We start from the raw sequence: 15,811 nt of genomic DNA, 5'->3' as shown, positions 1-15,811 counted from the left end.
GCAGTAACTTAAAACATGTTCAAAAGAATCTACCCTTGACAGTGAAAACTGCAGAACACATTCTGTCCACTATTACACTGAATTATGTGACCAGAGTTAATAAGATACTTCCCCACTCTGATTGCCAGATGAGGCTCCTGGACACCGCACACAAACCAATGCAGCCCATGTATTATAACCAACACCGACCAATGTCTGGTATTTACGACGCTTTGCTTCACTCACAATTGGAACTTATCAAACCCTTCCCTCCTCCTCCCAAAAAGCACATTAAACCAAAGTGTACTACAGTTTTCAACACAAGATCTTTTCCCCAAACTCTAGTACTACTTTAACTCGGTGCAAAGGTGCATATTTTAGGTAAGAGTATGAATGACAGAAATTGTGTCTTTTCTCAGACAAGCTTCAAGAACAGCTTCTGTCATAACAAACTTGTTTATGCTGTACTGAACATGTGGAGATCTCTTTCCTGATTGTCTTCCCATCATTGTTTTGTTTAACATGTTGCTCTCTATCCACTGCTGTTGCTCTTGAAATAGTCAGCAGCATAGACATTGAGTAATTATTAACCTGCAAATAGAACTAATAAAACCATTTTGATTTCACTTCATGTATTCAACTAGAAGTGATCAGAGCCTGTCCTTAAAAGAATTTCCATATGTTCTGAATGCATGAAGAAGTGACCATGTTCATAGAGTATCGGGACACTACTTTAGCAGCTTCTTTGTATTGTGTAATTAATATAATGTACGCCTAGTCAAAAAAAACCCTTACGTATTAGAATAGAGTTTTACATAAAAGGTTGGAACTATTCTAATAGCAAGCAAATTACAAGTGCCAAGAAATAAAACTTGGATCCTATAATGAACAAGATTTACAGTATATTTATTTATGGTAAATGCACAAGGCAATGTAAAGGTAATAATGTTCTCTTTTTGTACATAAGTGATAAACTTACTCATTTCCATTATACAAATTTTTATGTATTACAAGAAACTGCAAGAGGTGCAGATTTTTTTTTTTTTTAATTTTTTGGTTTTGTTTTCAAATAAACATCTCTTCAGAACTATGCATGTATGATGCAAGATTTGGGTCATGTATATTTAAGCACCTCTGGAGGAAGATTTTATTTCTGCTCTAAGTTCTAGGCTTATGATTCACTAATGTAAACATGGTCTGTATTTAGAACATGAAGGAAGGTATGATTCAAACTCCTGTACTACCTAAATATAAATATTGATGTTCAGCTAAATTCTTAGACATGATCTACCCGGAAATGAATACTTTCATCAGACCTCTGAAATGTCTAACAACTAGTGCTGTCTTTTTCATATTAAAGCTATCACTGATCATTTCACAGTTTATAAATTGAAATTTTACACTATCCAATTGCACAAAGAAAATCTAACATTGGAAACACTCAAACATCTTTTTCTTAAACTGTTCCAAAACTTTAAAAGTTTATATAAATTGAGGTTATTAATGAAAATAGTTCTATGTTTTGAAAAACACGTATCATTTAACTACACTGACTACATTTTTTTCCTCTAAAACAATTAAAAAAAATTATTATTTTTGCTTGTTTATATTTTGAGATCTGTAAGAGTAAAAATACCCAAGTAGCACCTGATTCCTGAACACAGCTCCTTATGTTTTAAAAATCTCATTATTTTAAAAAAAAGTCAATTTAAGCTTTACCTTTTTTTGCATTTAGTAGTCTAGAAAAACAGTTTAAGAAACAGTAATTTAAATAAATAAGATAGAACAGACACAGAAACAAAAGCAGTCTCTTTCTTTACAGTATATTAAAAAAATTAAAATTAAATAATTAATAGCTAAGGTGATTGGCGTAAAATTTGAAGAGACTCAGACTAACCCTCTAAGAAAACCAACAGCTGCAGCAGACTGCAGCACTGCCAACCCAGCTGCTGGTTACCATGCCTATGGAGTAGATTACTGCCCTGGCAGCAGAGTCAGCAAAACGGAACAAAATGGCCCATAACTCTGCTGTCCCAGTCCACAGCTTGGATCATTAGCACTGGCCACCTTCTCTGGCAGTTCAACCTGAACTCCATCAGGTGAGACTGAGACATTTTTCCACCTCTCTGCTTTGCTGTGGTGACAGTATCTTCCACTGAGGCTGGCACAGAGAAGAAAAGTAACTTCATCAGTAACGTGCCCCGAACTCACCTGGCACAGCTTGCCCTCCAGAGAGCTCTAGCCATATTGCATTTTCCTTTGTGATAGGGTTGCAGAACAAATACAAAAAACCAAGCTAAGATGTTGGTGGAGAAATTATCCAAGACTGGAAAGACTGATTTATAAGTAACTTGCAAAAAGTTAAAATCATGTGAGTAAAGTCATTCAGTGACAGATATCTGAGCTGAAAGAGCTGGGAGGAGACTGAACCTACTGAAGGAAAGACCATCAGAGCATCAAAATTGAAGAAGTAGCATAAGATATGCAACAGCCAAACACGTGCAAGAATTTAGAAAGCAGGAGAATAAAAACAGCAAAAAGCTGTAGCGCAACGGTGATGGCATACAGGCTTTAGGCACAGAAAAGCAACTGGACTTGAGAACAGTTTGGAGCAGAAAGAAATATAAATATAAGGTATTCAGGATAAATCGATACATTTAAGAGCAATTGGTAAACAGCACAAAACTTCACAGTGAAAGAGGGAGATAAGAATTCAAACAAGGTGGGGAGGAAAGAACAACATTTCTTCTTCTAAAGGAGAATTTGTCTTTAAACCATAAGCTAAACTTTACATTGACGTACTGATGTCTTCTACCTCCCTAATTCCATTCTTCAGCAAATGGGCTCTGAAACAGTCATCAGAAAAGGGCAGTGTGTGGCAGTCTCTCAATCACCAATACTGCCTGCCAAGGGAATGTTCAGCCCCAATCCTGATGCAAGGTAGAAGTTAACAAGAAAACAAGAGGGCAGGTGAGAACAGGCTTCTAAGCTAACAGATTAGAATGACATTAGCTGAATTCTCCAGCTTGTCTAAAGCATGAAGCATAATCTAGAAGCAGAGACAAGCAAAGAAAAACAAAGAAAAGCAAAGCAAACTCGGTAGTGCTGCTGAAGCAACCAGAGGATGGCTAGGATAAAAGAGAACTGCATTATTTTTGCTGGCAGTAGAACCAGTAAGTACTCAAACTACAGCAACCACTTATCAGACAGAAAAGTGGTATATTTCTTTCTGACGGTGCAATAATCTAGTAAATTTCCTACAGAAATGTGAGATTTTATGTTCTGAACAAAATTCATAAGTTAAATACGTGCAGTACATAATGTTAAAGAAATCCTTTAATTTCCAAAGAAATTAACACATAGTACTTTTGCTGCTGAAATCATTTACACTACTCGACCAACTTAAGCAAAAAACCTTTGACGGCAGTGATAAGAAAAATGAAACAAACGTTCTTTAAATTAAGCACACTCTTCTGTCTGTCATCAGGAGAAAAACAGGTGTGCTAATTCATGGGGGGGAAGAATCAGAGTTCATTTACTTCTTTCCATCCTTTCCCTACATATTCTCTACAAAATCCCCAGAAATTATATATTGTGTGAAAAGACAGCAGTTACGTATGTACAAAAAAGAAAAAAACATTCCATGCTTTCAACTGCCCCATCTGTACTTAAACTAGAGCTGCTCTCTAGTTTGAGCTTGTCCAGCTGGCAATTAAATCCCCTTCTCTTCCAATTCAACTTTGATGCAGTGGGGTCGCAGTAGTGATTCAAAATCTTTAAAACACATACTGTGGATGTGTGGTTTTGTGTTCTTAATATCTGCCATATATTAATGTTCTTCGCATATCAACATCTTAGTTGGATCAATATTCAGTATATATTACTTTTTCTCTTTACTATGGTGGACTTTATTCATGACTACATGAACTTCCTTTCACAGAAGCGTAATTTCCTCATCTGAAAAATGCAGTTGCTTGATTTCAGATTCACTAGTCTGGACTGATGGGTTTACCTGCAGCTGGTAGCCAGACAGCAATAGCCAACAGAAGAGTGAACTTTCTGCATCCTCAGACTCCTGCTTCCTCTGGCTCATTGTTTACAGCCTCTGGAGACGCTTCCAAAGTCGAACTGCTCTCAGTGTTCACAGAAACACAGCCTGTCTATGTCATCTGGTAAAGGTGTTAATATTCTTCCAGATGACAGCCCTATGTTTTTCATCAGTTGAAGATAATAGCAGAATAAGCTCCGATTTTACACCAATAGTGAAGAATCTGAAAAAATTATCTTTTACATTCACAATGTGATTCATGTAACTAAAATGTTCTTGAATGTTTAAGCGCTATTTAAATAAATTTGACAAACAGAATTTTTTCAGAGTGGAAAATGCTGAGACAGGAGCATTCTTCCACTATCTGGGCAATCCTTGATTTATTCCCTTTCTGAGGCAGCATCCTGACAGTATTAAGTGTCTACAGTGGTAGCATGAATCTTTTCTTGGTTGAAAACCACCTGAAGACACACTCTTCACATACCCCCTGCAAGAAATCAAGTGAAAATACCAACTAAAGAAAATTAGAAGCTGATGTTACTGTTGCCCTTCCTGAAAAAGTGTCTTTTTGAAATAACCCAGCCTTTATTTGACAACAGCATATGTCTAAGGTCTTAAAAAGAAAAACATCTACTGATCCATAAATTTAAAATAATCTGGATATTCTTAATTCCTCCAGAAAATAACAACATATATTTGGTTTACAATAAGGAAGTCTTGAACTCAGCTAGAACACTCCTAGTACATGGAGATCTAACTAAAAAAATTGAACATTTTTTTTTTAAAGTAATTACTTTTGCCTGCTTTAGACTTTTTCTACGTTGAACAGTAGTAGTATTTCTATACATCAGTTGCACTAAATTCAGGTATCATTCTGGAGAACTGAAAAGCTGCAGTGAGTATTATCTTCACCATTATATAAAAGTAAATCCTCTGTAAGTACTTAAGTAAGTTGTAACTAAAGAATTATAAAATACTAAAATAGATGTGGTGCAATAGAATAAATCCTGCCTCTTAAATAGTAACATTCTTTTTAAAGGCCAGCAAAATAGCAGATACAAGAAAAAAGCTTACAATATTCTAAAATATTTGTGAAAAAGATACTCAGAGATTTAGAAGTTACATAATCATGGAAAAAGAGCCTTGCCACTGACTAGAAACCCAGGAATAAGAAGAAAGTGGGGAAAATTGATTAAATCCATAGTGGACCTCTACTGAAGATTCATCAATGAACTAGAAAAAAAGAGACTGCTGAATAAATGAATGGGAAGTTCAGATAGAACACAGTCCGGCAAATGCAAAGGAAAAGCACCACTGAAGGAAAAAGCAGCATAAAAACATGGCAACTAAAAGAGGGATTATTTGCTTTCTATTACACATTTTCTCCATTTTCACTAGATGACTAGAATTGCTACTTGAATGAGATGTCATTTTATCCACAGTGAATTCTTCTTCCTCCTCCTAAATTGCCAGCTTCAGTACCACTGCCACCTTTTGTGCGCTGCACATGAATGCTGTAGTCGTGTGTATGCAATTCAACATGCTTACATGAATTAAGTATGGTTCCTTCATGTGGGGAACTCTGCATATATAACCAAAATTTGATTTACTTTTCAAATCTTTTATTTTCTGCTGCCAATCTGCCTGGTTTCACTTTTGTTTATTATATCTATCACTTTGTTTATTATGGGTTGGCTGCTAGTGAGCGTTCTCATATCCATACATCTAAGACTGACTAACAAACTGTCCATTGGACATCAACTGAGTTATCACATGAGACAGACCTAAGACCATTTCCAGGGTAACATGATGGTTGTCACTTAAATGTATTAATGTAATATTCTTTCATCTCCTTTATATACTTTTATAATTACACTTATGATATGTTGTATATTGTTATATGTATGTTCTGTCAGCTCCTACCACATTAAGAGCGTGCCACAACTGCTCGCTGATTTTCTCTGCCTGTCAGATGTGAAAAATCAAGGCTTTTCTTGCTGTTTTTAAAAGGACTATTTTGCTATTACGTTTTTGTTTTACTTAGTCCATCCCAGTAACATGAACATCCCAAAAATAAAGACGGCAACATTCTCCCAGTACTCCCCACCCAAAAAAAAGTTTTCTATTAAAAACTCCTTTGAACTATGTGTGCAAGCAGAAATGGAAATAGGAAGTCAAGGTCTAAAGCTGAAAAAAGTGGAGAATAAAATCTATTTTTTCTCTAATAAAGTTGCCAAAATGTGTGATGGAGGGCTTCCCAAAGTGGCAAACAGTTTAAAGGCAGGAAACACTGGGCAGACGGATGTCATTCGCTTGCCAACAAAAGTATCCCAGCACTGTCTCCTCTCCTCCAGCTTCATGGCTGGTGTGCTCAGAGTATCTATGGCCTATCCACCAAGCCAAGTTATCAAACCATGAGTGCTGTGGTCCTCACTTACTGTTGTTGTAATCTGCATATATTACTTAGGGGGAAAATAAATATTTCTCTCTCACTGCTGATACTTCACAGCATATCATCCAAAATCAAGCAGGCTCCTGCAGATTTACAAATTAATAGCATCTGATTTTACAAAAGAAGAGTAACTCCATTGCCTCTGAACTCTTAAAAAGCCACTCCACAACTGAGGAAAAACCCAAGAGTGGGTGCAGTACCCACTCCCACACAGGCCAGAAATTACCACCTTCAAATGCAGCCCATTAGCCTGAATTATACAGAACAAAACCTTCCACACAGCAGCACAGTCCTCCTCTCTGTTTCTCATTCGTGTGAGGTTATAACAGACGTGCCACAGTACCCAACGGTGGCAGCTCGGCGCAGATTATCTAACACGCAACGAATTTAAAGCACCAGCCTCTATGTTGAACAAACGGAAAGAATTTTTTAAAAATTCTAAATACCCACCAGAATAAAGGCCAGCAGGGAAGGCCTATGCTCAGCAAGCTTTGCATAGGTGCATCAAGCTCTTGTGTGCCTTGTAAGACCCAAGCAGGAGATGGGAAGAATGGAGATGCTGCCAGGCCAGACTTTTCCACTGCCTGTCCCATTGCAATGAAGAAACGGTGACTGCTGCTGCTGCCATATCCAGGAATCACAGGCAGCAGTGGAAAACAGACATTTCACCTTCGTAAATCTAAAATATGTTTACAGAGAGCTCTGGCAGGTGGATCCAAGCCTGATCACCTGGCATTTCCAATCACCCAAGCATCTCCTCACTGAGGTCCAAACCACATTCACCCATGCAGCACTGCCCACAGGCTGGCTGTGAATTTACGTATCCTTATGTTTTGTGTCCTTAAAGATATCTTTAAGGTATGTATTGCATTGCAACTTAATAGAACTAATGATTAACAATTACCTTCCTCAAGCAATTGCAAATATTTGATTGTATGTATGTGGTTACAACGGAGGAGAGCTGAAGCTGAATGATTAAGTACATACTCGGCTTTCTGAATGAGATATTACAAGACGCATTTCAAAGAGCTGATTTCTGGTTTGCTTAAAAATCAAATACTGCATTCAGCTGGTGCTAAGGTATGGAAAAACCGTTCTATTTGTTAACACCTTTAACAAGGTATAGCAGGACTACAGAATGTAAATTCTCAGTCTTTATTCAATGTTAGAAATTAAAAACATTAGATGTGGCTGGTCCCTGCGTCCACGGGAGTCTACAATTATATTTTAAATCTAGAATGCAAACGCAGTATCTTACACACAGATTAACAAATGAACTTGATTTCCCAGAGCTACGTGCTCTGTTCTACTACCAGAGTGCTGTTTTAATCAGAGGTCAGTTTTAATTTAATTCTACAGATAAATCACAACCATTATTAGTTCATTTAGTTGTGGTACAGGATGCCACATTTTAGAGGATCCAGTTTTTAAAAAGACTAGAAAACCCCAATTAATCTTTTTTTCCAAAAGAAAATGCAACTGACAAAACCTTGGAATGGCTTTTAGGACATTTTTAATGGTAATTTTGAATGGGTCTAATAAATATAACTGCCTCATTGAAATTATTTTCTTCTTTAAAGCATTTCATTATGGATGAAAACCATGAACACCACAACTTGTCAAAGCTTTACTCATCAGATGGAAATACATTCAACAGAACATTTTTGTAACACAAAATGAAAATACAGAAATATTAATCTAATCAGACAGTTGCTTGAAAACTCTCCCAGCCTTTTTTGGCATCTTAACCACAGCTGTGAAGTTATAATCACAATGCTACACCCTAATAGTGAAGGGATAGAAAATGTTACGCAATGTACAGTGTAAGCTCAGATACAGGTGAACAGCCTTGAGGCCATCTCTAGGAAGGAACTGGAAATGGGGAGTCCTAGCAATTTCCTTCCTTCCCTTTTTTGCCCAAGAGTGAGCAGAGGAAATCAACAGAAGAATCTCAACTAAACAGCCTCTGATTGAACACAGTGCACTTGTCTGGTCAATGTGATGGAGGAGGGAGCAGTGATAATTTACCACCTATCGCAGGCACGTTTGCCATTAGATAGCAGATGGGGATGGTAGGCAAAAATACCACACATACTGTCCATTCTTTCCCCTAATGCACAGCAACACCTGCAAGCTATGCAGGACAGGGATGCCTTGTTCAGCACTAGGCAGCCTGGCCATGCAAAGGGTTGGTACCCTGCAGCTAGCCATCTTCCCCTGCAACCAAGAAAGACGTTTGCTACATTACCTCAGTTCAATCATACTAACCATCCTAAAGGCAAGACAATTTTTCCCTTGAAATCCCACTAAGATTATCACATTGCATTTAATTGCTTCCAAGGAACAGACAGAGTGAATGAGCAAATGAGAGAGAGAAAAAAGTGAAGGAGGGAGTGAGAACAAAGGAATGAGAAAAAGCAAGAAAGGGAGAGGGAGAAATGCATTTGTGGTAAATGAGATGTCTTCAGACTTAACCCATTAAAGCCTCCGAAGTATGAAATACAGGTGGACAGTTACCAAAGAAATACCTACAGTAAAGCTTAGGATCTCTGCAATTTGATGCACCAACAGCAGTTCCTCTTGTAATATGTCACTGGCATGGCTTACCCCTTCAGAGAAAAACAGCTTGTTGCTTTGCAAACTATGGAATACCCAACAGTGCAAAAACCTTTAAAAAGGAGGCATAATTAATCTTTAAACCTTTGTAGCACTCTGAGATCAGTGTTTTACAGGGAATACAAAGTAGCAACTGTCTTAATAATGGCTCCTTTCCACTCTACATCCTCTAAACTTATCAAATGGTGCATTTAATTACCATTGCAGTAAACATCTAGAGCACTAAGGCCTTCTTTCTCTTTAAACTGGAAAAATAATGTTAAAATGTGCATTAAAAGTGATACACAGGGAAGGTTCTCACTGGACGTAAAGAAACAGTTTTCACTAGGAGGATAATTAGAAATTGGAAGAAGCTGCACAGAGCATTTGTGGAATGTCTGTTTCCAGGCATTTTCAGGACCTGATGGAAGAAAGCCCTGAGCAAACTCCTCTGAACTCAGTGTTGACCTTGCCTTGAGCAGCACACTGGATTAAGCAACCTCCTTCCAGTCTGAGCAGTTCGATGGTTCTACAGTCTACTGTCACATAAAAGCTATCAAATTCCATGAAAGCACACAGAGAACCCCAGGAGTTTTCAAAATCAGATGCATAATAATTTATGGGCAACATTAAATGTGTTTCCTGACAACAGGTATTTCTAACACTTTGTCCCCTCTAAAAAGCACACATATTCATTAAAGCAGACAAAGTCCCATCCAGCCCAAGGAAGCAGGTGCAGACACCCATGCAGAAAGCACTTCGCAGGTGTAACACATCCTCACCTTGAGATTGGGTTTTGAGAGGAGTTTCAACAGCTCTCTGATCTCACTGCTCAGTGGCTTGGTCTGCAGCTCCTCTGCCAGCTGGGTGGGATATGGAACCAACACAAAGACCATTAGCAAAGCACTGTTTTACCCAGTGCATCAGTGACAACCCAGAATCTATCTTGTTCAAGGTTATTACTTTGCAGCATGTTCAAACAGAAGCCAGCATGAAGAAAAACACCATCAATCACCGCATTTCTTTTTCTGGCCCTCGGTGGACCAGATTTAAGCCAGGTCTTTTGGCTCAGTTTAACACAAGTAATCATTTCTGGCGAGGGCGCAGCCAGATCGCATTCTGATTTATAGCAATGGGGGCAAATCCCAGCACTTCATTTAAGTGAATGGTCCTTTGCGTGTAGACAAAGGACTGCTTATAAAAATGACTGGATCAAACTTTGACACTGTCTATAAAAAACAGTTCCGAATGAGGTGGTGAAATCCACACTCCTTCCAAAAACCCACAGTAGCTGTGCTGTTTAGGACTGGGATAAGAAAGCAAAGTGCCCCTACAGTGCAAGCAATCTGAACCTTTTATTATGTTTACACATACACTGGAAGGAGCTCATTAAAAGTGAGGCAGGTTAATCATAATATAGTTTATAACAGGTCATCGGCAATTCAGACCCCTAAAATGCGCAGACTACGTCCTAACAACAAGATCAGTAATTTATGTTTGGTTATACTACAAAACTGTGGTTTGGTGAACAATAGAGCAGCAGTCTAACGTTTAATCCCACGGCTATTTGGCTCATGTCTTGAGTTTTCCTTATCATGACATTCTTAACTAATTTGGACTCAAGAGGCATATTTTACTGCAAGATTTCAGACACAAAAGTATTTTTCCAGAAGAAGGAAAAGCTAAGACGTATTTCACAGTGCTGAACGTTGGTTTAAAATTCTGAAGCTACATGGCTCATAATCCAAAACATGATTTCAAATAATCACTTATTTTCTTTGCATTAAATCACTATCATAAAAATGTCTCAAAAGAAAGATTGGTTATTTGCAGCAAGTCATTTTATTCACCTAGCCTAATTTTAAATTTGCACTCTCATTTTGTATAAATTTTCAAGACAAATTGATAGAACTATATTTGCATAATCATATATAACAGAGAATTTTAGAAGCAATTATAGTCATCAGACATGGTCTGGGATTTTTTTTTAATGTTAAAATTAATACAGTGGTAATAGGACTGAAACAAAAAGTCATCACCTACAGACCCCTTTAACTATTATTCACAAATAAAAGCATCCATCAAATACATCAATATTAATCTCAGCAAAATTTGTGTTTTAATACCAAAAGATTAGAAAATCATCTCTGTAAGAAAGGTTAGAATGAAATATTTTAGGCACATAAAATTTGTATTGAGGTAATCTGACTGCAATCCAGACTGCATGTTTTATGGGAAAGCTCTGCAAATCTGAAAATAATCTGTGATAAGAATGGCATATGACACATGACAGTAGTTCTCCCTGGTTCTCTTTTTATTCTTTAGCTTGCACTACTCATCACTAGAGAATAAAACCTGTTCATTTTATTTCATTGATAAAGACTAGTAATCACTCGGTATGAATGACTGCTTCAGCTCTTCCCAGATGAATTTTGCACAAGCATCTATTGACTTCAGCAGAATTGCAGTTTGCTTTAGTGGTGCACATGTACATGCAGGTATGTTAGGTTTAGAACAGTAAGAAACAGATAGAGTATTTTTGTTACTGCTTTAACAGGCTTTTTCATTTCATAATTCAGGAAATATTTGTTCAGGATGAAATAACTCAAAATTTGTTTTCACTCATGTAATTTACAAGGTTTTTCCAAATGTTTCCATAAAAGTCTTAAAGGCTTATGTAACACCCTGTGGTAGAAGAGAAGGAGGAAAGCAAAGGCTGGTAGAGAAGGAAAAAGACAAAACCATGTTTCCAGATAGGCAAGCAGGTATCACCAGAGCTGCTTGTTGTGCTTCTAGCACTTTTGGACTGGACTTTTATTTGTTGTTGTTGAAGTGCTGAGATTTGTGACAGCTACCAGCAGAGCAGATGCTATATGGAATACTTTGAGCACACTGCTACTGTGCTGATCACTTCCTATGCCAAAGAGCGCAGGAAAATCTGTCCGAGAACCTTTTCTGTGATTCTCTGTTGAAGGACATAACATTTCATGAAGCTCTTTATGAAGAGCTACCACTACAGAGAGTGTAAGAAAAAGCAAGGAGAAGGGCAGATGTGGAGTGAGACCAGTGAGATGAGGAGCACTGAGGCCTGGAGGTTTAAATCTTTTGGAGAAAGTTTTGAAACTCTGTTTGTCAGAACAGTCTTTCTAATAACCTCAAGCCCTTATTTGCCATATATACCTACACTGTCAGCAGCATTTACATAGTTTGCATTGATTCAGAAGTCCTCCATTGCCTGATGCTTCTGATCCAAAATAAGAGGCAAATAGAACCTCTGATGGGAAATTCGGCCTAAAAGTCACCAGGGGTGAGGAGAGAGAAAGTATGGCAGCTAGGAACATGAAAATGTTTAGTAAAGATGCCTCATCACAATTGTTACCTCTAAAATTCCTTTTAAAAATAACACAAGAATAAAATCACATTCCTTAAACAGCTTCTAGTTACACTAGCAGCACCTCAAATTTGGGTTTTAAATCAGAGAGGAAATATTCACTTGTTAATAAGGTTACCACCTTCTTTGCTTAACTATACAGCAGTTACTATCACAAGGAAGATAAAACATTAATTTAAGGCCTATTAAAATACAAGTGTGTTTTACCTCATCAATGTGCCTTTAAATCCCTGACGCTGACAACTAGTCAGACAAATGTGCCAAAAATGGAACAGCACTTTAAGCCTGGAACTTCATAGGTTTTGGAGCTACAAAACCCACTGCATGTAAATTAATGCCCTCAAAGTTTGCTGATAAATACTGAAACACTGAAAATTCTGCAGTGTGCTAGCCTGGCTTCAGCTGCCAAAGGACATCCTCACCCTAGAGGACAGTGCCCATAAAACCAGCTGCTCAGCGACACATAAGCAAAAACTGAAGAACCAGAAAAAGGATCACTAAAAAGAAGCCGTGCTTTAAAAGTAGGCAGATGTCTATAGACACTTGTGTCCCAACATGTGTATGTTTTAAAAATACTACCATATATACATAATAATACATTCATAGGGTTAAAACACCTGACCTCTCCCAACTGAGCACAGTACTTTAATTTGGGGATTTCCAAAGGTATATGGTTTAAATGGGGCTGAGCAAAGAATGAGATGGCTCAGCATTTCTGAAAATCTCAAGAACTGAGTTTTGCATCCAAAAATAAGAAATGATTCTTATTAAGAATTTTAGTCCAGAGATCCATAACACAAATGTTAACAAGGATTATTAATATGTCACCAAGAACTTAATGAAGAGAATTTCAACCAGCTTTCTAATTTTCAAAATTACTATCAACATTATTCAAAGCTACTTGAAGGTTAAAAAAATATTACTAATATATGCCTGATGTCAGAGCTCATACATTATTATATTTGGTATGTTATAGGATACAGCTCTCCTCCTACCGAAACATGATTAAATTACATTATATCCTTTTTCCAACAGACTTCAATTTAATTTAGTTTTTCATTAAAATCCTACCATTCTTAATTCACGTCATCTAATAATTTGTAAAATTCAAAAATCAAAAGCTATTAATGACATAAAAAGACAGTTAAGATTTTAAACCATCCACAATTATATGACATTCCAAACATGCTGTATTTGACACAGATCCTACTACATACTGCCTTTTCCAAAAAACAACCTGAGATCACCAGTTGCAACAAAGATTTCTGGATTTCACCTAAACCACAGTCTATTAAACATTTCTTTATCCTGCCTACCTCAGGTTCAGTCATAGTTTATACAGGTGTGTGCACAATTCATCTGAATCCTAAAATTAACCAAATTGCAAGGAATGGCAGGTTAGTTTTTTTTTTTTTCTTTAAAATAAAAATTACAGTAACAGGAAATTAACTACTCCATCAATGCCAACCACTTTTACAATTTATTTTTTGGTTATGAAGGTAATTTGGAAAGCTCCAATCTCAATAAATCACTAATATACTTTTTCTTAAATAGTTTTTGCTTATTTCTTCTTAACAGGCCTCCTTCCTAGGCATTTCATACGCTTCACTTCTGTAGTATTATCTGTCATTTTTCATGTTCTGTCAGCAGTGCTGCTATCTCATTTGTCTTTATATTTCCAAAGCATACCTCTTGTCTGTGACTTTCTCAAAACGCTAATGGTTGACAGCTTTTCCCCTCTTACCTGACTTCCAAACTGTAATTTCTATTACACAGTTACTAAAGCAGAACAAGAGGCTATCTAGATGCAGTGTTTTTATAATAGGCAAGTGAATAAAATTCAAAGTAATATCAGCAAGAAGCTCAGTGATGACAGCACCTTTGGAAACACTTGCAGCTTCTTATGATTTCAGCTCAGAGGATTACATTCATATGTTTGTACTACGAGGAGTTCTGCTTGCAGACAGATTTTTGAGACACTTGGTACCAGTGATCTCAGCAGGGGACACTTACATCATCTGCCAAGGCTGCTGCACCATGGAGTATGGGCACTGGGTTCTGTTTCTCATAATAATGCAGTTTTTCGTGGATCTGGAAAACAATAGCACAAAGCAATAGGTTTATTTAGCAGCACAAGAAATGGTACAAAATTATCCTGTTGAGCTAACTGATCTGTTGAGTGTATGTAACTAAAGAAACATCCTTATAGTAACCTACAGGCAGCAATCATGTAAATGTAATTCATCATCATCCTCTGTTGAAGTGCTAAGAATATGAAATCAGATGGAAAAAATGCTCAGTATGTAGACCAACCCACAGAAAACTAAACATTTGTGATTTTTGTCTCCTGGCTTTCTCTGTCCATATTTCTAACGTAAGTATCAATTACATTTTATATTGCTGTTGAAAACACAAAGCATAAAGTGTTTATCCCCACGATAGATATAAAAAACCCTGTAAATTATGATTTATGAAGTGAAATAATAGCCTGCCACCCACAGCTTGACAGACAGGTTGGTAGAATGGCTGCCATCATTAAAATAATTCAGAATCAAGGGCAAAGTAGTGCTAATAAGAATTCAAACAGGCCTGAAAGAAAAAGGTAATCCTTCAGCAAGTTAAAGTCACTTAGGAGCATTCCAAGTTTTTAACAGGGAGTTAACAACATTAGAACTGTCATGTACTTCGGTTCTCTCAAAAGAGGAAAGGATACTCCTTCATTTAAATATCCAGCCTCTTCCCTTCTCCTCAAGTTAGGCAGTTCAAAATTTATGTTTTTTCCAGTGTGAATGCTTTAAAGAGCCACAACATTTTAAAGATTTTAACAAGTTTCTTAAAAGTTATTTCAGAACAGCATAAAGTACTATATTAAACATTGAACTTTACTACATTATTTTCTTGAAGATACAGATGTACAAATGTTAATTAAATTTTTTAAAAAGAAAACAAGAGTAGTCTGAACTTCTGCAAATACACCATTCTTAGATTTCTACTTTAGTTCCACTGGTCTGAAGAAGGCATGGGCTCCAGATGGTTGGAGGAGCTGTAGATAGAGCTAAGGTCAGGGACTTCTCTGCTTGGGAAGACGGGGAAGATGAGGTCTGGCAGAGGCCATGGTGTGCAGAACTTGGCTGGGGAATCCTCTCATGTCCTTGAGGTACAGGAACCCAAATGATACCCTACTCCATGCTGATGCACTGATAGAGGAGGTACGGGACAGATGCCAGGCAACAAGGACAGCTTTAAAGAGTGGCCAAACTAGCGGTCTTTGCAAACTGAAATTGTCTGGAGTTGACTGGATTGTATTCATTTCGCACCAAGTGGAGGCCGGTGAAAAGGAGGGTCA

General features: G+C 37.3%; 1 protein-coding gene across 1 annotated transcript in view; it reads right to left on the bottom strand.

Moving 5' to 3' along the window:
- The window catches only part of MPP7 (membrane protein, palmitoylated 7 (MAGUK p55 subfamily member 7)), a gene marked incomplete at its 5' end in the record, with an annotated part of 60,444 nt that extends 45,888 nt beyond the window's left edge, over positions 1-14,556 (bottom strand). Inside the window, 2 exons of the mRNA XM_008940115.1 lie at positions 9,857-9,937; positions 14,479-14,556. Of these exons, the coding sequence (XP_008938363.1) occupies positions 9,857-9,937; positions 14,479-14,556 (159 nt within the window). The remainder of the gene's footprint in view (positions 1-9,856; positions 9,938-14,478) is intronic.
- Positions 14,557-15,811: the final 1,255 nt, after the last annotated feature.

This window comes from Merops nubicus, unplaced genomic scaffold (genome assembly GCF_000691845.1).
Source record: "Merops nubicus isolate BGI_N331 unplaced genomic scaffold, ASM69184v1 scaffold20535, whole genome shotgun sequence".
In the NCBI taxonomy this organism is placed as follows: Eukaryota; Metazoa; Chordata; class Aves; order Coraciiformes; family Meropidae; genus Merops; species Merops nubicus.
This window is presented reverse-complemented; position numbering and strand designations above follow the sequence as displayed.